Source organism: Lampris incognitus, chromosome 5, assembly GCF_029633865.1.
Source record: "Lampris incognitus isolate fLamInc1 chromosome 5, fLamInc1.hap2, whole genome shotgun sequence".
Taxonomy (NCBI): Eukaryota; Metazoa; Chordata; class Actinopteri; order Lampriformes; family Lampridae; genus Lampris; species Lampris incognitus.
Window position 1 is genome coordinate 11,527,065 of NC_079215.1, and position 23,800 is coordinate 11,550,864.

General features: G+C 43.0%; 1 protein-coding gene across 1 annotated transcript in view; it reads right to left on the reverse strand.

The window, feature by feature from the left end:
• The window catches only part of mtnr1aa (melatonin receptor 1A a), a 56,518-nt gene extending 33,927 nt beyond the window's left edge, over nt 1-22,591 (reverse strand). The window contains exon 1 of the mRNA XM_056279978.1: nt 22,249-22,591. Within this exon, the coding sequence (XP_056135953.1) occupies nt 22,249-22,429 (181 nt within the window). The 5' untranslated portion in view covers nt 22,430-22,591. The remainder of the gene's footprint in view (nt 1-22,248) is intronic.
• Nucleotides 22,592-23,800: the final 1,209 nt, after the last annotated feature.

Below are 23,800 nucleotides of genomic sequence, written 5' to 3' on the forward strand. Positions count from 1 at the left end.
GGTTTACTCCATTTGTCCGAGAGTTGACTCATCGCAGTGGTAACACCCTTGATTTGGTTTTATCTGAAGGGATAGCTGTTTCTGATCTGAATGTTTTGCCAACCACATCCGCTGTGTCAGATCATTTCATAATTAAATTTGAAGCATCATTGGCCCGTCCCATTAATGTCGGCACAGATGTAATTGCTAATTGCCAATTGACTAGACCAAGCTAGTCTTGGTCTAGTCAGAAAGGCATGAACTGAGGAAGCCTCTTGGATGAGAGACGAAACGTCTTCACAGATATATACCAAGTCCAATTGCACCTGATTCAACTCCTTTGGATAACCATGACCTGAATGAATGAGAACATTCACAGACTGTCTTGGCATGAGTTTTTATTGAAATAAGAGCATGCTTTATCTGCTGCAAAAACAGTGTATCTCTCTCGCTTAACCAGTATTAATTTTGATTTGACATACTTTACTTTACTTTACTTTACTTTACTGATACCCGTAGGGAAATTCAGCTCTGCGTTTAACCCATCCTAGCTGTGTAGCTAGGAGCAGTGGGTAGCCGCCCTGCAGCACCCGGGGACCAACTCCAGTTCGTCTTGCCATACCTCAGTCAAGGGCATGACAGGAGTATTAACCAGTATTAATAAACATAATACTATCTTTCTCTTTGACACTGTAGCTAAATTTACTAAAAGCAGCCCTCTATTAGCTGCTCACCATTCACAGCCCATGAGTTTCTACACTTTCTCGGCAATAGGGCTGATGAGATTAGAAACAAAATTAGCTCATCAATTCCAGCTACTCCTGTAGATCCTGTCTTATACAATTCATATCGACACAATAAGCCACAGGTAGTCCCTGTTATCACAGTTTTTGAGACTATCTCTCTTGATATTTTAACTAAGCTCATCTCAGCTTCTAAACCACCTATTTGCCTTCTTGACCCCTTACCTTTTGAAGACCTTTGCATTTTCTGGGACCTACATTGCTACACATTGTTAATTTATCACTTACTACTACCATTATTCCCAATAGTTTTAAGACACCTGTGGTGAAACGTCTACTTAAGAAACCACACCTTGATCCAGGTTCTCTTAATAACTATTGACCAGTCTCTAATCTTACTATGATAATAATAATAATAATAACTTTATTTATATAGCACATTTCTAAAACAATGTTACAAAGTGCTTTACAAAGAAATAAAACCAGACGAGGCAAAAATAACAATAAGGCCAAATAAGTAAGAGTAAAATAAAACCAGTTTAAATTTTAAAAAAAAATCAAACGTTTATAAAAGTTTTCATAAAAAAAGAAAAGTTTCAAGATGAGATTTAAAAGAATCTAGAGATTTGGTTTGTCTAAGTTCAACAGGACGAGAGTTCCATAGTGTGGGGGCTCTAACAGCAAAAGCCCGATCACCCTTTGTAAAAAACAGAGACCTGGGAATAACCAGCAGGGCTCCATCTGAGGATCTTAATGGTCAAGGGGGCATATACCAGGTCAATAAATCAGAAATGTATGTAGCAGCAAGACCATTTAAAGATTTAAAAGTGAGCAAAAAAAAATTTAAAATAAATTTGAAATATAACAGGGAGCCTGTGTAGGGAGGCAAGCACAGGAGTGATATGGTCATACCTCTTTGTCCCGGTAATAAGCTGAGTAGCAGTGTTTTGTACCAACTGCAAACAGTGGAGGGAGCCCTTGCTGATACCAGAATAAAGTGCATTACAATAGTCAAGCCAAGAATAGATAAATGTGTGTACAACTTTTTGCAGATAGAGTTGGAGAGAGCATGACTGAACAACATGTTTGATTTGATGATCAAAACCGAGGTTAGCATTGAATATTACCCCAAGATTCTTAGCAGCTTGCTTAAGACTACCTGACAGACCATCAAGATTAGTAACAAAAGGGCTGATGGAATTTTTGGGACCAAACAGAATGACCTCGGACGTATCATCATTGAATTTGAGAACATTTTCGGACATCCAGGATTTAATGTCAGAAAGGAAAGTTGTGAGATTTGCAAGGCACTAGGATCTGTGAGTTTTAGTGGCATGTATAACTGAGTGTTGTCAGCATAAAAATGGTAGAGGATATCGTGATTTTGAATGACCTGGCCAAGGGGCAGCATGTATACAGAAAAGAGAAGGGGGCCAAGAACTGAGCCTTGAGGGACACCACAACTCAGCTGAGCCATCGAGGAGGTAGAGTTACACAGAACAACAGAAAAAGTTCTGCTGGTGAGTTAAGAGCGTAATAAGCCAAGAGCCGAGCCCTTGATGCCAACCTGAGTCTCTGAGTGATGTAAGAGGATGTTGTGATCAACTTTGTAAAGGCAGCACTTAAGTCTATCACCTCTGTCTGCAGTCAGCAGTAGGTCATTAGTGACCTTAACTAGAGCTGTTTCTGTACTATGTAGAGCTCTAAAACCAGACTGGAAACTATTAAAACCCTATGAGTGTTCACAGAAGAAATCAGTTGAGAAGAAATTACTCTCTCCTGAACCTTAGACAGAAAAGACAATTTGGAGACTGATCTGTATATACTTAGGGACAGGGGATCTAAATTAGGTCTCTTCAGCAATGGGTGAAGAATGGCATGCTTAAAACTGTCTGGAAAAGAACCAGAGGCCAGAGAATTATTAAGAATTTGCAGAATAATGGGGCTGATAGTTGAAAATACCTCCTTGATTAGTGGGAATGATGTCTAAGATGCAGGAGGGGGAGTTCATATTGGACACTGCCCTCTCTAACACTGAAATGGTCATTGGTTGAAACTGGGTTAAAGATGCAGAATTAACATGGGGAATGGAACGAATGCAAGAGTCTGGCTGGATTTGGGTCCTGATATTCTCCACCTTATTTACAAAATGAATTAGATAGTTTTCGAACATCTCAACATCACGTTCAAAAAGAGAAGTGGAGGGACCATTAATGACAGAATCAATTACCCTAAAGAGAAGTTTAGGATTGTGGTTATTTCTTGATTTAGTTCAGAGAAGTACGCTGATCTCGCATCCTTAACTGCATTCTGATAAATTAACATTTGGTTTTTAAGGGTGTTGTGTGCTAACTCAGAATTTTTTTTCCTTTTCCCCCCTTTTTCTGCCCCATTGTATCTGGCCAATTACCCCACTCTACCGAGCCATCCAGGTCATTGCTCCACCCCCTCTGCCAATCCAGGGAGAGCTGCAGACTACCACATGCCTCCTCCAATACATGTGGAGTCTTCAGTCACTTCTTTTCACCTGACAGTGAGGCGTTTTGCCAGGGGGATGTAGCACATGAGGGGATCACGCTATTCCCCCAGTCCCTCTCCTCTTCCCCCATGAACAGGCACCCTAAATGACCAGAGGAGGCACTAGTGCAGTGACCAGGACATATACCCAAATCCAGCTTCCCACCCGCAGACATGTCCAATTGTGTCTATAGGGATGCCGGACCAAGCCGGAGGTAACACAGGGATTCAAACTGGTGATCCCAGTGTTGGTAGGCAATGGAATAGACCACTATGCTACCCAGACGCCCCCTAATTCAGACTTGTTGAGCTTCCATTGTTTATCTGATTTTCTAGAGTCTACTACAGAGTCTACTAAGGGCATGAGTGTGATCGTTCAGCCAGGGGAGGTTATTTGATTTTTGTTTCCTAGTTCTAAACGGTGCAATTTGCAATTGCTTCTATTACTGGACCTCAGTGTAGCCTTTGACGCCAACAGATCATTGTATACTATTAAATAAAATGAATTGTAAAATTGGTGTACCTCTCTCTTGGTTTAAGTCCTACTTATCTGGGAGAACACAATGTGCCTGCTATAATAATATTACATCAAAAGTCTCTCGTGTTAAATATGGCCTACATCAGGGCTCAGTTGTGGGTTATTTACTTTTCTCTGTTTATACTTTGCCTCTTGGCCAAATTATACATACTCACATAATACATTTCCATTGCTATGCGGATGATACTGAGCTGTATGTGCTCATAAGGGCTGATGATTGTACTCGTTTTACTAATTTGGAGGCCTGCTTGGCTGCTGTGAAAAATTGAATGTCTCTAGATTTCCTGCTTTAAAATTCAGATAAAATTGGGTTGCTGGTCGTTGGCTCTGCTAGACACAGACACCAATTTGATCAAGTAACAATAACAATCAACAACTCTGTAATTTCACAAAGTGTGGCAGCCAAAAATCTTAGTGTTATGTTTGATCCCAGCCTTTCCTTTGATAAGCACACTAAAGAAATCACCAAGACGGCCTTTTTTCACTTACATAACACAGCTAAAATTTGGTCTTTCCTCTCTATGGCTGACATGGAAACTCTAATATATATGTACGTATTTGTTCCATCCAGACTTGATTACTGTAATGTTCTGTTTTCAGGTCTGCCACATTCTGGTACTAAAGTTCTTCCGATGGTTCAAAATGCTGCAGCTGGAATCCTAACTAAAATAATAACATTTGGCCATATTACACCAATTCTTGCCTCCCTTTACTGGCTTCTTACCCATCTTAGATCAGACTTCAAGGTGCTTTTGCTGACATACAATCCTAAATGGGCTTGCCCCAACACATCTGTCTGATCCCCCTAAACCTTATCTTCCATCTCGAGCTCTTCGCTCTCAAAATACAGGGCTCCTGTGTGTACCCAAAGTTTAAACGAAGTCAGCTGGTGGCAGGGCTTTTTCCTATCATGTCCCGTTCTTATGGAATAACCTGCCTCCTGCTGTCAGACAATCAGAGTGTGTTGACTCCTTCAGAGCCAATCTTTAAACTCATCTTTTTGCCTTGACCTACGATTAATTGCCTTTAAACTGAGTACTTCATGACCTGTACTGTATGGTGCATCGGTTTCTGTCTCAATGAATTCACCAAACTCTGCCCTCATGATGAGATTATTGAATATAGATTATTGATTATTGCAATCTGTTCTCTCTCACGTCTTTTTCTTAGAATAATGTCTCTCCCTAGCTTCTCCTGTATATGTGAATGGTGTGATGTGAGTTTGCACATGTAGTCTATCCTCCTCCCAGGTCTCCATGGTGATAGTGGCCACCTCCCGGACGCTGCTTGGCATCCTCCTCATCACACTGTTTATATATTTTATAAATCCATGTTAATTTGTTATGCTTTTTCAATGTTATATCCTTCTCTCCAATGTGTGACTAATACTTTCCTTGTCCCTTCTCCCATGTATGTGAATGATGTGATGGGAGTCTCCCCCGTGTGCAAGCACGGGTCGATTACCGAACGGGCCTACTGGGCCCAGGCCCAGGGGCCCAAGGGTTCTCTAAGCCAGAGCCTCTTCGTGAAGTCACTGTTATTATCGTCACATAGTGAAAGGCCTGAGTCATTCATGTCAATAACAGAGCCCCAAAAGTCCAGCTGGGAAACTGCAGGAAACTGCAGGGGAATTAATGTCTTGGTTAATATGCTGTTGGCATTAATTGTGTGTATATGTACTGTAAATCCTGTTGAGCTACAGGTGAATTCAGTTATTGTGCTATTGGCTGCAAGTCAGTGTACCTGGGGGGGGGGTTAAGGTTAGGGGAGGGGGGGCTTTTACATATCTGTGCCCAGAGGCCCATTCTCCCATAAACCACCTATGTGTTCAAGTGTAGTCTGTCCCCCTGCCAGGTCTATATGGTGATGGCGGTCACGTGGCTCAGGTCCTAGGCTTTTCTGGTGGCATCTGGACACCGCATGGCATCCTCCTCATCACATTCTTCATATATCCTATAATTACATTATAATTCTGTTACCCTCTTTAAATGTTGTATTCATTAAATTGTGTTTTATTCTGTAAACACAACATCCACTGCACATCTGTCCATCTCGGTAGAGCGACCCCCCCTCTTTTGCTCTCCCTAATGTCTCTTCCTATTTTTCTCCCAGTTAAGGGTTGTTTTTTTTGGGGCGTTGTTCCTTATCCGATGTGACGGTCTAAGGACAGGATGTTGTGTTGCTGTAAAGCCCACAGAGGCAGATCTGTAATTTGTGATATTGGGCTATACAAGTAAAATCGACTTGACTAATTTGCATAAGACTTTGTGGACAGTGAATGTCAGCGTGCTGGTGCTGTTTTTGTGTAGCGTGTGTACGCTGATGGATGCCACTTGATAACAAATGCAGCCTAACCTGCTCTCACCACTCCCAGCAAAGTTTGTACACATGCCCTTGTTTAACAGTACATGAAAATCATTATAGTCATCAGTTAGATATTGTGCAGAAAATTCGTGATTTAGATATTGTGCAGAAAATTTATTCACATACATCTTTTTGTCGTCGATTTTGTTTAGATTTTCTCTCTCTCTTTAGTTTTTTTTTTTTTACTACCGTCAAGCTGTTTTGAAAGTAAATGTTGCAGCGTGACCTTGGTAAAAGATGGCTGGCTAGCGTGCAGGTCTCAGAAATGTGAACTAACAGCACAAGACGAGCGCCAGATTTCCATACTTCGCTGATTAAAACCCGGGACGGTGAAGCGCTGAGGAAAATGCTGCAACAGGAGAAATCTTTTACACCTCACTACTTTTTATACACACCGGCATATGTTGAATCACCCCCTCCACCACCACCACCTCAACTGTCTGTTCTCCTCAGCTACGCCCTTAAATGAACTGTTTTTTGTTTTTGTTTTTTGCATTCTTAATATCCTTCTCTCCGTCTTCATTTTGATCTTTATCCACTCCCTCCCTCATAAAGCTCAAATGGAAGAAGGGTAATTTCTCAGGGGGGTTGTGGTGGTGAGGGTACCAGGGCCAAACTAAAGTAGCATTGGATACAGGCTGTTATAGTACGCTGGAAACGGACCCACAAGACTTACAACAAACAGCCCGGAGACGCGAGGATATTGCACGCTGCGTCTCACATCGTTCCCATAAAATATTTTCCATTAAAAGCTCACTTTCATCTTCTACTTCGGAATATCACATGTTGGATCTGGTGTCATCAGGAACACTATGGCTTTTTACCGAGTTATACGAAACGTGAACTGAGCTGCTTTACTTAAGCACAAAGACAACATTGGTTGTGAACAGATGATGACCACGCTGAACACACAACTGCGGTCCTGATGAAGCTGGATGGGGGAAGTGTTCTCAGCAGTGACGGGCTGTAAAGTGGACTTACTCAAATAATGTATTTAAGTAGAATTTTGAGGTACTTGCACTTTAATTGAGTCCATTTTGTAGCACTTTATACTTCTACTCCATTACATTTCAGAGGGAACTGCAGTATTTTTTACTCCACCATATTTATTTGATAGCTTGAGTTACTAGTTACTTTGCAGGTTTAGATTATTAATACAAATTATAAATCAACTAATAAATCATGGTATATTTTTATGGGCTAAGCTTTCCAGCAGTATGTAAAGTAGTTAAAAATAGCTTCACCTTTACCAGCTGCAACATTAAAGTGATGAACACATGAATGCGTCTGATAACATGATGTATATGATTTTGAAATGGGCCGTTCTGCATAGTGAGTACTTTTACTTTTGCTACTTCAAGTATTTTTTGATGCTAATACTTTTTTACTTTCAGTTAAGCAATATTTTGAATGCGGGACTTTTCCTTGTAGCAAAGTATTTTCACACTGACGCCCCTTTTCCACTGCATGGTACCGGCTCGGCTCAACTCGACTCTACTCACCTTTTCTGGTTTTCTATTGGGCAAAAGTTAGGGATGGTGCCTGGTACCAGGTACTTTTTCTGGTACCACCTCCGTCGAGGTACCAAGTGAGCTGAGCCGATGCTAAAAGGTGACATGAAAATACAACTGCAAACAAATAAATACATAAAATAAACAAAATATAAATAAAAATAAGTATATGTATATTTATTTGTCTTTATCTAAATATAAATAAAATCGGCGGCACGGTGGTGCTGTGGTTAGCGCAGTCGCCTCACAGCAAGAAGGCCCTGGGTTCGAGCCCCGGGGTAGTCCAACCTTGGGGGTCGTCTCGAGTCCTCCCCTGCCTGCCACCCAATGGCTGCTGGGATAGGCCCCAGCATCCCCGCCACCCTGAGGGCAGGATACGCGGTTTGGACAATGGATGGATTGATAAATAAAATCTTAAACAGAACAGCAACAAAAAAACTAGTCAACGTGCCCACAAATGAGCAGCGGGGCTTTGCTGCGAGGGGACGCTATCGGCAGTGGAAAACGAAATCCCAAAAAGTAAAGCGAGTAGAGTTGAATAGAGTAGAGTTGAGCCAGTACCATGCAGTGGAGAAGGGCGCATAAGAGTATTACTACTTTACTTGAGTAGAAGACCTTAATAGTATTTCTTCCACCGCTCTTTCTCGGGACATGCTAAAATAACATTCAGGTGTCTGCCACCGTGATCACCAGCAGGCCCCAAACCGGCGGCTGGTCCCGTGAGCGGGGCGGGGGCACGCTCTCTCAGACAGAGCTGTGTGCTACGTGCTCGTTCCACCAGTTAATTAGGCCCAAAGGCTGCACAAGGACACGTGGCTGTTCAGCGCCACTGCTGTGTGACTCTGTTGTGAAACGGGAGGCCGCGGGATCCCTGACTCAAGTTTGGGACTGAAAGCGGGGGGCCGGTGTTGACCTCACGTTCTCGGCCGGGCTGCCGTATTATGCACCTCGTCCTCCTGACCGGGGGGCTCGGCACGGACACTGTGAGCAGATGTGGCGGCACCGAGTCGACGCCGGCTCCCGTGACTCGTGTTTTCAGCCGACGCATCAGAGGCGTCGTTTAAGCGCGCTGAGGGCGATGGGGCCGCGCCTTAATTGCCCCTCCATCAGTGGTGTTTGTAGTAAAGCCTTCCTAAAATGAAACAGCGTGGGGCAATAATACATAATGATAGCATACCAGGGAGAGGCTAACACAGGATAATGGGGGGGGGGGGGCGATGCAGATTTTGTATTTTTTTTTTTTAATGAGCAAAACGTCTTAGAAAAGCATATATCTTCAGACGCACTCGCTCACAAACACTTTTGGAGTGGCCCCCAAACCCTCCCCCCCTCCTCCCCCCCCTGCAAATCTGGGCAGATGGTTCGGCTTAGCGTAAGGCTAAACATCAGCGTGTGAGTGGATAAGCTGGAAGGTACACGCGTTGCATCACATCTAATATCGACCTGGCAATAATGGTTTCAGCGTGTCGGGGCTTTTCATGACCCCGTCGCTCATCCGGCGAAGACCGACTGATGTTCCTCCTCTTCTTTCCATCTACAGCCTCCCAGATGCTCTCGCCGCCTTTCATCTGCGCATACCACTAGAGTATGAGAGTGTGTTTGGAGATGGAGGGGGGGCGCGGGGGGGGGGGGGTTACATGCCATGCCTTGAGTATGAGTACCTTGATGGTAACTGTTGAGGAAGAGGGGAGCGCAACTCATTCACCTCTGGTGAACTTACCCCCCCTCCCTGCGCCCACCCCCGGCGGCAGCCTTTCTGTTAGAGGCCTCCGTAGCCTCTAAGCCGCTGTCACCCCCTGTGTGTGTGTGTGTGTGTGTGCGCTTTATTTAAATACATCTATAAGTTGAAACAGGCCTGACATCAAGTTAGCAGTGATGCCTCTCTCCTCCCCTGGCCCGCTTGCCCTACTTACCCCTGTGTCTACAGTATGCATGTGTAATGCATATAGTTCCCCTTGGATGAGCATTACGTTTTACTTGATCTCACCGCCCCGAGCTCGCCATGTGCGTCACGCCGGGCTCCTGCCATGCGGAAAGGGGTTTGCGCCGTGTGATATTGTAAGACGGTTGGAAATAGACGAAGAAGGCCGCGTGAGAGCGACGTCGTGCGAGTGGGAGGACGGCGCGAACATCGCTCGTGGGCCCACCGGAAGTACTTGCGGACCCACCTCGTCGGCCTTTTCGAAGTGAAAAACGTGCTCCTGTGTGTGTGAGGAAAGAAAGAGAGCAAGAGCAACGCAAGCATGCATGGTGGGGGGTGGGGGGGGAGCTAGAGATGCAAGTATTGGTTTAAAACTGTCCATACCAAGTTGCTGATGGCGCGGACAGCCCTGCACTAACCCCCGTCTGCAGCACAAAACCAGAACGTTTCCTGATTTACCAATTCTCCACTCCCGGTCACTACACAAACATGTGGTCCAAAGGGTTTTGTGTGATAGTGCCTGTGCTACTTCCTTGCTAGCTTGATGCCGATCGCTATTGGCAGAATTCCACTACAGGTATGTGGTCTGACAACATACCATCCTTAGAGAGCGGTGGGGGTGTTGGATCACAGTGATGCAAACAGACAGAGTGTCATGGGATATAAAGCCTAGGAGGCAAGATTTAAATCAGAAGAAAAACAATGGAAAAAAATATAGTGTGAGCAGATCAGAAGGAAAAACTGCCCATTTTTTCGTAACAAACGAGTTTCCCCTTAATGGTTTACCATTAAGATGGAAATAACAGTCGACCAGAGTGGCAATTCAGTTTCTTTCTTAGATAAGCTCATAAAAATTGTGCTTTAATGCTTCTTTCCTTTACCTTCTTCGTATGTCTGCTTTTGTGTGATGGCTGTGATCCTACCGACTGGCTTTTTCTTGTCTTTCTAAGCTTCTTACGGAAACACTTTCTATGAGGCTTGCATCTATAACGCCCTGTAAGCATCTATAACGCCCTATAAGTGTAGCTATAAGTCACTGTAAGATTCATTATAACCATGTATATGCCCTCACAACACCTCATAACCACTTTTATGATACACTGTGTCAATTTAAAACGTATTTATGCATTATAAATATGTCATCATTAGCCTGTTTATCTGTCAAATGTCATAATGCATCATAGCCAACTTGTTTTGCTGAAGTTTTGTAGAGATACATAATGAGACTTCAGTGCTATTTCACAGTCTTCAGCCACAGCCATTAGTCGTTGGAATACACATTATAGGAAAGCATGGGTGTTATTGATGCAATAGATGCTTATAAGGCATTATAGGTGCTTATAGGGCGTTATAGATGCCAGCTTCATAGAAAGTGTTACCCTTCTTTCTATAGCAGACATGTTAAAACATCTGTTATCTTTCAGTCTTAATCTTTTTTCCTCTCTCCTTACCTCTCTGTGTCAACGTGGACAAAGCAAGACAAGAGCCAGATACGGGTTTGAATACCAACACTCATAACAACTTGCAACAAACCCAAAAAGAGGACTTTCTGACATGCACAGAAGGCACAAAAAAATTTAAAATGTGGGGTTTTCAACATGTTGTCTAGCTAGATTTCTATTTATTTACCTGCATTCGGCTTCCCATCTGCAGACATAGCCAATTGTGTCTGTAGGCCTGACCAAACCGGAGGTAACACGGGGTTTCGAACCGGCGACCCCCATGTTGGTAGGCAACATAATAGACGGCTACGCTACCCGGACGCCCTTGTCCAGCTAGATGTCATCCTCGTGTTCTGTTCACTAATTAGCAATGGATGAATTGTTCACCGGTCCTATTGACCCAAGCCACCTTTGGATTTTATAGTGATACAATTGCAATATTTACCTAAAAATACCCAATATGTCTTATCCTTATCTCACTTATTACAAATATCAGCTGATATTAACACCGTTTATGGTTAGAAGTTGTAATTTCAAAACGGGTCATTCTGACCCAAACAGAACACAGGGGTGAACCTGGTCTGCTGCCAGTAGTTAACATTTCGGATCGGTCCAAATCCATATTGGAAAGTGAAGACCACCAGAGCCGGATGCAAAATGTGAAATTCAAAGACAACATAGCTGACACAACAATTCCCTCGTCGTTTCCTTTTCAAATATATATTTATATATATATATATATATATATATATATATATATGTATATTTTCCCAGTCATTTATTAATTTTCTTTGGCTGCCCGCCTGCTTCTGGCTGCCTGCTTCCTGTTGATTAGCGTCACTGTGGATGGCGCGCGGGCGTTCATGTGCGAGTAGGGGTCCTGACATCAGTGACATGTGCGTGACCAGCCGGATGACCTCCGTTATAACATGCAACGTTTAACACCCCCTCTTTGGCCGATTGCCTGCTGTGACTACAACAAAGCAAAAAACAACAACCCTGAAATCTGTCACTGAGCATGCGCTGTTCAGCATTCTCCTACACAGTGAAATCCTGAGTGCTAATTTAACTCTCAGAGTGTACAAATGGAAATTCACGCTCAGTTTTTTTACTGTGTACTCACAGGTTTTAAATGTCGTCTCTCTGTAGGCCCCCAGCTCTGGTTAGTGAAATAAGCACTGCCTCGGCGCCAGATATGTGCAGGACTAGGCCTGTGTACTGGCCAGAATCTGGCGATACGATACGTATCACGATACAGGGGGTTACGATTCAATGTATCGCGATATATCGCGATACTGTAAGAAAGGCGATATACTGAGATTTCATAGGCCTGTGTTCTTTGTGCTTATGCTACTTCCTGTCTCGGTTTACGTCATTGCGCTGGAGTGGAAGAGTCAGTTGGCTGAAGATAGATTAAAACACTGCCATCTAGCGGTCGTGGGGTTACACACAACACAAAATGTTTGTCACGAACCTTTACATGTAAACAATTAAAACTCGATACGGTGGTTTTGAGAATCGATACGGTATCACAAAAGATAATATCGCGATACTCAAGTGTGTCGATATTTTCTTACACCCCCTACCCAGAACTCTGAGGAGCGAGCAGCAAAGAGTCTCGCCTATGATTTAATGACACGCCAGTCCCCCTAGCACAACAGCATCAGTTTTGAAATTTTCACAAATATCTGTGTTTTAAGAAATCAAGCAAACCCAATCATTATAATAATCCGTCACAACAAGGGTTGGAAAAAAAGAATCAATCAATCATTTCATATAGCACTTTTCCAGCCACAACACACACACACACACACACACACACACACACACACATCTATTGTGTTTTATTGTTACACGACTTATTGCTCATTATAGTGATAATGGCTACACTAAGATGCCATCTGAATGTTGTCTTGTCTCACACTGTGCCACAGCAACACTAAAATAAAGCGTACATTAATAAAAGTATATTGAAGCAAAAAGTAACTAATTACTTTTATAATGGAGTAACTCAGTCAGTAACTCAGTTACTTTTTGAGAGCAGTAACTAGTAACTGTACCAATTTAACAATGTTAATTTACTATGCTAATTTATTATGATTATTATTATTAGTATTATGTTAATTTATTATGTTAATGTTAATGTTAATGTTACTATCATATCCATATATTGCCCAGCTCTGGTTTCTTCCTACTGTCTTCTTCATAAAAAAAGGAGACTGCTCATAGTCGGCTATTTCTTTGGGTACGTAAAGCAAACACTTTTGTTTAAAACTTCACTGGTACACGGAGCTCTGAGGCCAACTTCCACACGTGAATACCAAAGTTATACAAGTGGTAAATTTACAGGAGACCTGCACTGACACATTACAATAGTCCTAGTCAGAGAGGTCCAGCAGTGTTAGAGGCGACATTTTTATTCATGATAAATGGCAAGTATGTTCATTTCCGATAAAGTCACGCTAGCCTAGCTCAACTTCACCAGTGCTTGGTGTGCTATAATCTTTGTATTTGGACTTCCTCTGCTCTGTGGCGATCTATCTATCATACTGTACTGCTGTAGAGCCCAAAAGGGCCAGACAGGCTCACAGAGACACAATGATGTAATTCGGATTGGAAACACTGGAAACTCATAATATAGCCTTTGTTTGTTGTTGGCAAAGGATAAAGTGTGCAGCATATCCTTACGATACCCACAATCTATTAAAAAATACCCTGTGTTCCTAAAACTTTTACAGTGTGATGCTTTTATTTTATATATAATATATATATATATAAAACAACATATATATGTATATGTATATGTATGTATATACATATGTATATGTATAGTATATATAGTATATAGAGTATATATTTAATATAGTTTCTTATAGTTATAATATTTGATATAATATATATAGTATGTATATATATTCATATATATCTATATCTATATGTACAAGCATTTCAAATTACTTTCTGAACCATGAAGCATTCAAAACAAAAGATAACTTGTCAACCAGCTCAGTGAGTTGGAGGGCATATTGTTTTCTATGAAGTAAGGTTCTCAAACCTATTATTACAAAGCTTTCCTTTTTCCTCTAAAAATTGGTGAACTAAATTATGAGAGTTGGCATTTTTCCATTTCCATCTTCAATCACAATCAACAAAGTACGACATTTAAAATGTCCAACATCCAAGAAAGCCTGACGTGAAAGGGCGAGTTCTCCCGGAAAATGAACTTCAGGAATAAAATGCCTCATGGTGAAAGTAAGACAGGATGCAGCAGAGTCAACATCTACCGTTGAATACTCACAGAGGGGGATTTGTTTTCTTTTCATAATCATCCTTTCATTAAACCCCTTGATACAGAGCTATTTGTTGTTGAGAGCTTACCAAACACTGAATAGTTATCTAGAAACCTAAAATACTCATCACTGTTAGAGCTAAACAAATACCCCGCTTAATGCTAAGATAAATGCTCCCAAATACACAGTAATAATAACAGATACGAGAGGGGTAATTAATGTGCGTTGAAATTAGAAATTACACAACCCTGGCACGTAGCCAAGGTGCACAACACTAGGAAGGCAAAACTTAACAACACTGTCCCTGATATGCAGCTCCTTGGCACGATCTTTGCAGTTAAACACCGTCACGTTCACACAGATTTACAGGAGGACTTGTTACCAGAGACATTCTTCACCTTATTCCAACACGTCCCCTGTCTTGCCAGGTTTATCAGGATCTCTGCTTTGAGAAACACTCAGGAGCATCATATGCTCTTAAAGAAATTGTGGATATTAAGCAAATTCATGGGATTTTTCTGCTACAATATGCTCGTCTCAATGATTTTTATGAAATAATTTTGCAAAATAATCAATTTACCATTCAACAGAATGAGGGGTCTTGATCACTGATCTATGATTAACTCTGGATTGATGATGACTCAGAATCTGTAAAGCCATTGCCACGCCATCTTGGTATTCCCGAACTACATGTGTTGTAGTGGTGGGCACAGATAAATGGACAGAAGTATTTATGACACCCATAATATTTAAATCACTTTGTTTATTTGTAAGGGACCAGGTGACAGGCATGGGTGTAAGTCCATGAATACTGGGATGGCATCCCAGTATTCCAACCACTTAGTGGTTGTGTCAGGAAGGGCATCCGATGTAATATTTTGCCAAATCATTATGTGGATTGACAAGATCAGGAATGACTTATCAGATCGGTCGAGGCCCAGGGTTGACAACAACCGCCATTGGTGCTGTGCCCTCACAGGGTACTAATGGAAACTATGCACCTGTTGGTGAAATGTGGGGAAAGACGGAGGAGAGGAGGGGGTGCAAGCAAGACAGAAAAGAGAGAAGAGACAACTGAGGAAGAAAAACTTCAGAATGGCCATGCTTAATGTTGGGACAATGATAAGCAGAGGGGGAGAAATAGCAGACATGATGAACAGCAGAAGAACACAAGTGATGTGAGCTCAGGAGACAAAATGGAAAGGAAGCAAGGCAAGAGAGATTGGAGGAGATTATGCGATGTACTACCATTGGACAGACAGTAAAAGGGATGTTGTGGGAATAATCCTAGACAGAGAGCTACAACAGGAAGTCATTGAATTAAAGAGGGAATTGGACAGGCTGATATGGATGAGGTTGGATTTGTACGGACAGCTGGCAACTATAATAAGTCCATATGCGCCACAGGTGGGTTGCGATGAGGAAGAAAAGGTGAATTTCTAGGGACAACTGGGCAATGTAATGGCAGGCATACCAGGGGATGAAAGAGTTTTTATGGGAGCAGACTTGAATGGACAGGTGAGGGAAGGAAATGGTGGCGATGAGGAAATCATGGGAAAATTCGGGTTCAGAATGAAAAATGCAGGTGGGGAGTCGATAGTTGATTTTGCTACAAGGAATGATATGGCTATAGTTAATACATATTTCAAAAGAGGGAACATCAGACAGCAACCTACAAGAGTGGAGGCAAAACTATGCAGATAGACTACATTCTATGCAGAAAATGGCTATTGAGGAAAGCTGTAAATTGCAAAGTAATACCAAGCGAGTGTGTAACAAAACAACATAGACCACTGATATGCCAAATAAAAACAAGAAGCAAACTCAGAGTACAAAGACCAGCAGCATGGAAGATTCAATGGTGGAAGCTGAAAGCAGAACCTTGTAGAGAAAGCTTTAGGATGAAGGTCAGAGAGCTGTTGGGAGACAGCTTGCCAATAGACTGGAATATAAACAGCAGATGGAATAAGGGAAGCAGGCAGGCAAGTGCTAGGAGGGGCTCAAGGGGGTAAAAAGAAGGGACGGGCGTCCGGGTAGCACAGTGGTCTATTCTGTTGCCTACCAACATGGGGACTGCCAGTTCAAATCCCTGTGTTACCTCTGGCCTGGTCAGGCGTCCCTACAGACACAACTGGCCATATCTGCAGGTGGGAAGCCAGATGTGGGTATGTGTCTTGGTCGCTGCACTAGCACCTCCTCTGATCGGTCAGGGTGCCTGTTTGGGGTGAGGGGGAAGTGGGGGGAATAGTGTGATCCTCCCATGTACTACATTCCCTTAGTGAACTCCTCACTGTCAGATGAAAAGAAGCAGCTGGCGACTGACTCCACATGTATCGGAGGAGGCATGTGGTAGTCTGCAGCCCTCCGCGGACCGGCAGAAGGGGTGGAGCAACAACTAGGATGGCTCTGAAGAGTGGGGTAATTGGCTGGATACAATTGGGAGAAAAAGGGGGGAAAATCCACACAAAAAAGGGGGACAGGAAAGTTGGTGATGTGTGGAAGAAGTCCAGCACTGCATAAAGAAAAAAAAATTGGCCAAAATGAAGCTGGACAAAAACAAGACTGAGCAAAACAAGAATGAATACAAGAAAGCTAAGAAAGAACCTAAGAGAGCAATAGTGAGAGCAAGAGCAAAGACTAGATACAAAGGAAGGAGAAAAGGATATATATAGAATAGCCAAACAGAGAGACATAAGAAGCAAGGATGTTGAACAAGTAAAACTGATCAAGGACACAGATAGAAGAGTACTGTCAAAAGATGAGGATATTTTACAGAGATGGAGAGATTATTTTAGCCACCAAATGAATGAAGAGAATAAGAGAGAAAGAAGGACAGATAAAACCACCAAGGAACAAAGAGGACATGGGAGAGATTACAGGGGATGAGGTGATACAAGCGCTGCAATGAATGAAAAACGGAAAAGATGTGGGACCGGACAATACCAATTTACAAGAAAAAAAGGTGATACTCAAATTTGCAACAACTACAGAGGAATACAATTGATGGGACATACAATGAAGTTGTACTGCAATATTTGTACTCAGGACTTTAGCTGAAAAATACATTGAAGGACAGAAAGAATTTTACTTTGTATTTTTTGATTTGGAGAAGGCATATGACAGAGTACCGAGAGAGGAGTTGTGGTATTGCCTGAGAGTGAAGGGAGTGGCAGAAAATTACATCAGCATAATTCAGGACATGTACAGGGACTGTAAGACTGTAGTTCAATGTGCAGTGGGAACAACGAGCGAGTTTGAGGTAAAGGTAGGACTGCATCAAGGATCAGCATTGAGCCCTTTCCTGTTTGTGATACTGATGGACAGCCTCACAGAATATCTTAAGAAAGAGCCACCATGGAGCATGATGTTTGCTGATGACATCATGTTAGCAAACGAGGACAAGGAAAGGTTGGAGAGAGTTCTTGATGATTGGAGAGATGTGCTAGAGATTAGAGGACTAAAGATCAGCAGAACAAAGACAAGTACCTGTGTATAAACAAGCAAGTAGAAAGTCCAGGATTGACCTTAGGATGAGAAGATGTCCCAGAAGTTAACAAATTCAATACTTCGGATCAACAATACAAACAGAAGGTGGTGGCAAGAAGGAAGTCAAGAAATGGACACAATCTGGGTAGAGTTCATGGAGAAAGGTAGCTGGAGTACTTTGTGAAAAAAAATGCTATTGAGGGTAAAGGGCAAGGTATACAAATCAATGGTTAGGCCTGCCATGCTGTATGGTATGGAAGCAGTGACAACAAGAGAGAGGCTAGAATCTACATTACAGGTAGCAGAGATGAACATGCTCCATTGGTCTTTGGGAGTGACTAGAAAAGACCAGAAGAGAAATGAAGACATGATAATTCAAGATCAGAGGAATGGATGAGATGTTGAGAGAGACAAGACTGAGATGGTTTGGACATGTACAGAGAGGAGGCATAGACTATATAGGAGAGAAGGTATCGGACCTGGAAATACCTAGCAAAAGAAAAAGAAAAAGAGGAAGACCAAGGAAAAGATTGAGAGACCAGATAGAGGGGGACATGGGGAGGGTTGGACTGTAGGAGAGGGATGCATCAGACAGAACGTTATGGAGGGCAAAAATCCGCTGTCGTGACCCCTGAGAAACAGGGAACAAGCCGAAAGAAGAAGTTTATTTGTAAGGGACAAGTACAGAGTACATTGACAGTTGCAGAAGCAGTGTCCAATGTACTGTACACCCATATATATATAGCCAAAGCTAATTTACAACACCAGTCTCTTGATGGATATTGATAGTTCAAGCAATCATTAAAATTATGTGGTACAGTTTAAAACCAGTGCATATAGTAATAAAACAAAAACGACAATCATCCATGATAACACAAACACAGAACATTTATAGCATGAACTCAGGCACACAAATAATGATGAGTTGGGGTCATGATTACAGTTCTGGCCAAGTTTTAACCAGGACTTGACTGGTTAACATTTTAAAATCCTGAATCTGCTTTAAGCTGACGTGTAGGGAAATCTGGAGGGTTGTGCCTTTAATTGGGAATGCAGTCTTACACTGTCTAATTCTACAGTTTCCTTCTGAGGTATTTCGGGTGTTAATGGCAATATAGTGAAGTCTTGTTATGAAAATGTTGAAAAATGGACTGAGCTAGATGTTGGAGACATTGAAATGTTAAGTGTGAAGTTGGAGTAATTAAGGAAATTGTCAAAACTGAGAAGATCACAATTCTGTAGAATATTGCAGTGATGAAATCTCCGTGGTTTCTTAGCCAGAACTTTGATAGCTTGATTATAAAGGGATGTTAGTGGTTTAATGGCAGAGGCTGATTCCTGAGACCAAAAGGTTATGCAGTATGAGAGATGGGGGGGGGGGGATCATTGCATGGATATAAATGTTAAAGCTGTATGAAATGGTAAGCAGTGTCTGATTTTTCCTCAAGGTGTGAAGATTGGCCCTAACAGTTCTACCAAACTTTTTTTTAAGTGTTTGTCAAACCTTAGCTGAAGGTCCAAAACAATTCCAAGATACTTAAACTCCTGTGATGTCTCTAGTTAATAGTCTTTAATCCTCACCTTGAAATTGTCTGATTGAGAACTTTCTGATTGAAAGGTACATAGTGACAGTCTTTTTAACACTCCGTGTTAGGCAGGAACTGCCAAGCCAATGTGCCACCTTGCCTAATCAGTCTGTTACTTTGTAGCTGATGATACTGTTACAACGGTACAAAGTAGCCAAACTACCAGTATCACCAGCGTACCTTTGTAGCCCATTTCCTCGATTTTGTTTAAGCAAAATTGTTACTCAAAACTGTTTGGCTAAGCTATGATTTTCGAGGTGCTTCTGTGTGCCATTAATACAATTCAATTTCAAAACATGCAGTTGACAACTATTAACCTAAAAAAACAACAACATTACAATCATAAACATATGATGAATTACTATGTCTTCTGTCATTGCTATCATCTGTGCATAGTTTTAAATTTAGTCTTTGCAATCACATGCTAAATGTCTAGTCATAGTGAAAACCCAGTAGAAACTCAGATGGCTTCAACCATTATGGGCAGTCTACCATTATGATATCAATCCAGAGTCTACTATAGATCAGGGGTTTTGATAATATGCTAATTCAGTCACGCAACTGATCTGATCTCCCATGGTTGGGCACTAATATATGTGATCTGCTGGGAGTTTATTTTAGCACAAAGTATTTATTTCATTCTCTTGTTGGACTGCAGAGGTGCTACTAGCCACCTAAAAATGTACATTACAAGCCAGGAAAAGCTCTACTTTGTCCTTTTTACTTCCACAGGAGAGAAGCCAGCTGTGATCAGAAGCAAGAAATGGACTCGTCCTCATTCTAAGGAATGTTATAGCAAAAGCCAGCTGCTGCTTAAATTTGCAAAGAGTTCAGGCTGCTGTTGAAGTCAGGTCAAGTGTCTATTTGCAACGTCTGTCAAACTAGCAACGAAGTCTAATTAATCATGTCTACTATGTCAAGCAGTAATAGCCTTCCTGTCAAAATCATACTGTCAGAATGGAAAGGTGCAAGGGGCAAAGTTTCAATGTAAATCAATAGCACTGCTAATGTGCATGTTTTATTTGTCAATATTTTTAGAACGGGAAAATTGCAAGAGCCCTAAATTAAACATGCATCGTCTGTGAGAACTCAACATCAAAATTGCAAGCACTCAAAACAGGTATTAACCTTTGAAACAAGGGAGTAGTCTTTAACACCTATTTACTGGGAGTTGTCCTAATATACTGTGAGGCTCAGAATTTTTTCCCGAGTCTGTTCTGACCTTGAGCTATTTAATCTTCATTTATAACCCTTAAACCTCGGTCAGCACTGGAAATAACAAAAAGTTGTCCAGAAGTGTCACAGGACTAAGTATGTATTTTCAAACATAAATGTATGTGAACAAACATGCTCAGCAGGTAACACTGAGCAAAATATATCGGGTTTTGCTCTCTGCAATTCCTCAAATAAACTGTGAACCTACTGCATGCTTGCATGCTTGACGAACTGCATTATACAACTCTCGCATTATGACCTGCTTACATGTAATTAGGCATAATTAATGAGACAACATCAAAGATGCCGTCCCTTCGCCTCTCCCAGACTTCACTTCATAATTTGGATGCTGTAACGTGACACACTGAATCACACAGTAATCCCCTCCATCTCAAAATTCAATTTATGTAACATCCAGCTACAACTGCGTGCAGCGTACCCCGCTATCAGAGGACCGGAATCGAGGGCAGCTCGTGCACAGTTGCATGCGTGTTTTATTAAATGGAGGGATTATCATAAACCGATGGGTGGAGAAATCCCGGGAAGCGGAAAGAATCGTGTCCCCCCCCCCATACGCAAGCCCGCGGAGGACACAAACACTGAAACGTCTGAAGCGTTTCTGCGGGCGGATTCCCTTGAGTTCACCGCGAGTACCCTGCATGGGACTCTGAGTACGGATACCGAATTTACGCAGAAAGAGACCCACGAATATCCCAAGTCCCACCGACCACTCGGAGCCCCCAGACCACCCCAGCCGCGGTAGCGCGCGCAACTGCTAATTGGTTTCCAAAGGGCAGGCAGGGGGCTGGGGCGAAGGCAGGGGCTGGTGCGTGCAGGCTGCCGGGGCTGTCAGGGGGAGCGCAGTGTTCCTCTGAGCGAGGGCTGTGAGCATTCCGGCATGTGCCCCCCCCCCCCCAGGACAATCGCGCTACTCTTGAACTGTCACGTGAGCGGGGACGAGCCAGAGCGTGCGAGCCCGCGCTTTGTAATTAAAAGACGATTCCGGCGGTTTGTCTCGCCGCGTAGGGCAGATCAGAACGGCATCGTTTCTAAACGCGTTTGCCGCGTCAGGATCCAGACAGTGCGCCCATCTCCTCTGTTCAGCCCACTCTCCTCCCGCGGAGCGGCTCTCCTCCCGCGGAGCGGCTCTCCTCCCGCGGAGCCGCTCTCCTCCTGCGGAGCGGCGCCCTCCTCAGAAGTAAACTGTTGTGAAGTCTGCGTCAGTTTGGAAATGTGGCGCTGCTGGGGAGTTGCTTCTATGGCGACGTGCAAAAGGCGTGCGCTGGTAGGCGCCCTCGCTGTGGAGATGGGAGGCCGGCATCACGGCCAGCCTCAGAACGCGGGCTGTAAGATTCGGCCGAACACGTCTCGCATCGCTGGAGACGCTCGTAACGACAACACAACACCGACAAACACAACCGCGTCCGGGACATTTCACCCCGCGCGTAACGTCACTCGGATCTCCGCGGAGGCGCGTAATGGAGCGGTCCATTTCGCTCCGGACCCGGTTCCGAGTTTTCTTTTGTGTGCGCGTTTTTTTTGTTTTGTTTGTTTTTTTGTTTGTTTTAAATAAAACATTTTTTTGTTGTTGTAATACAAATAAATGGTCATAGAAAACCGGTCTCGGACGGTCGCAGCGAATCTCTCCATACTCACCCGCGTTCCTCAACTTCTTGTTCCGATACACAGAAATAATGACCAGGAGGTTCCCGAGGATGTCGACCACGACGGTGAAGATGAGGAAGCACCCCAAAGTTGTTGTAACCCACGGGGGGCGAGACAGCTGGTCGTGTGGGGCACGCAAAGAACTGTTCAAGTGAGACTCATTTGTCACCATTGTTTTATAGATACCCGCCAAAACTTTCCCGCTCAGCGTGACAAACGTGCCATGTATGCGCGTGCAGCGTGTATGCGGTCCCGGGGCTGGGTTTTCAGGTGCGGCGGGTGACGGCGCGGTCCGCTTCGCCTCTCATCCTCTCGCCGCTCCTCCGCTCCTCCGCTCGAGCCTGGATTGCGCCGCGTCAACTTTCCCCCGGTCCCTTTAAACGCCGCGTCCGCCTGTCACTGCCTATTACTTCCACCACGACTGAGTTTACCCATCACTTTGTTGGTATGGAGGTGACATGGAGCTGCAACTTCAGACCTTCCCAACATGTGATTCTCTCTGTGTGCGTGTGTGTGTGTGCGTGTGTGCGTGTGTCTTTCCTTTAGTCTTGGGTAAATACTGTCGCTCGGTGGCTGAGATGAGTAAAAGCAATATATATATATATATATATATATATATATGTGTGTGTGTGTGTGTGTGTGTATGTATATATATATATTCCCCACTGATGGGGGCGTTCATTCCTTGCTCGCAGTGGCCCATTTTACTTTAACTCACGCGGTCATTCATGTAAGGAGTCATTCATATTGTGTTTATTTATTTATTTATTTGTTTGTTTGTTTACACCGACATGGAGACCACATGATGTCCACATAGGATGGGTGATGGGAGGAGCCCTGTCTATGCCGTGGCTGTTTAAAACCCTGGCCGTTACAATGTGTCCATATGAAGTCCCGTGTTAGATTCAGACAGGCTGCAGCTCGTAAGAGAGACAATGCAAATACTGGACAAAGAATGCGGCAACGCCTTTAAACGTGGTCATGATAATAAATGGGTCAGCGGAGAGAGGAAGACAATAGATGGATGAATCACAAGCCAGCATCATCACGGGGGTGGGTGGGGGGTGTTAGTCGACCCTGTGGTCGACTCCACGTGCATGTGCACACGCACGCACGCACACGCACACACACAAACACATACTTTCGTAGTTTAGCCTACAAGTCTACAATTCTTTATTAACTATTTATTTTAAGTAATAAATAGTTAATAGATAGATAGATGGCTATCTATCTATTAACTATTTTAAGTCCATCTATCTATCTATCTATCTATCTATCTATCTATCTATCTATCTATCTATCTATCTATCTATCTATCTATCTATCTATCCGGTAAATGGGCTAGCAGAGCTAAGCCCCCCCCTATCTTTTACAATAAAGATGAACAAATTATTGTTAAAAAAAACCTTAGAACAGATTATTTTAAATTGTTGTGGAACCTAAGAGCAGCAACAGCACTAAAAAAAACCACACAAATCTAAATGAGCTAATTTTTTACAGACCAAACAATTTTATCAGCTTCCATTCACCTTCGTGTTACGTG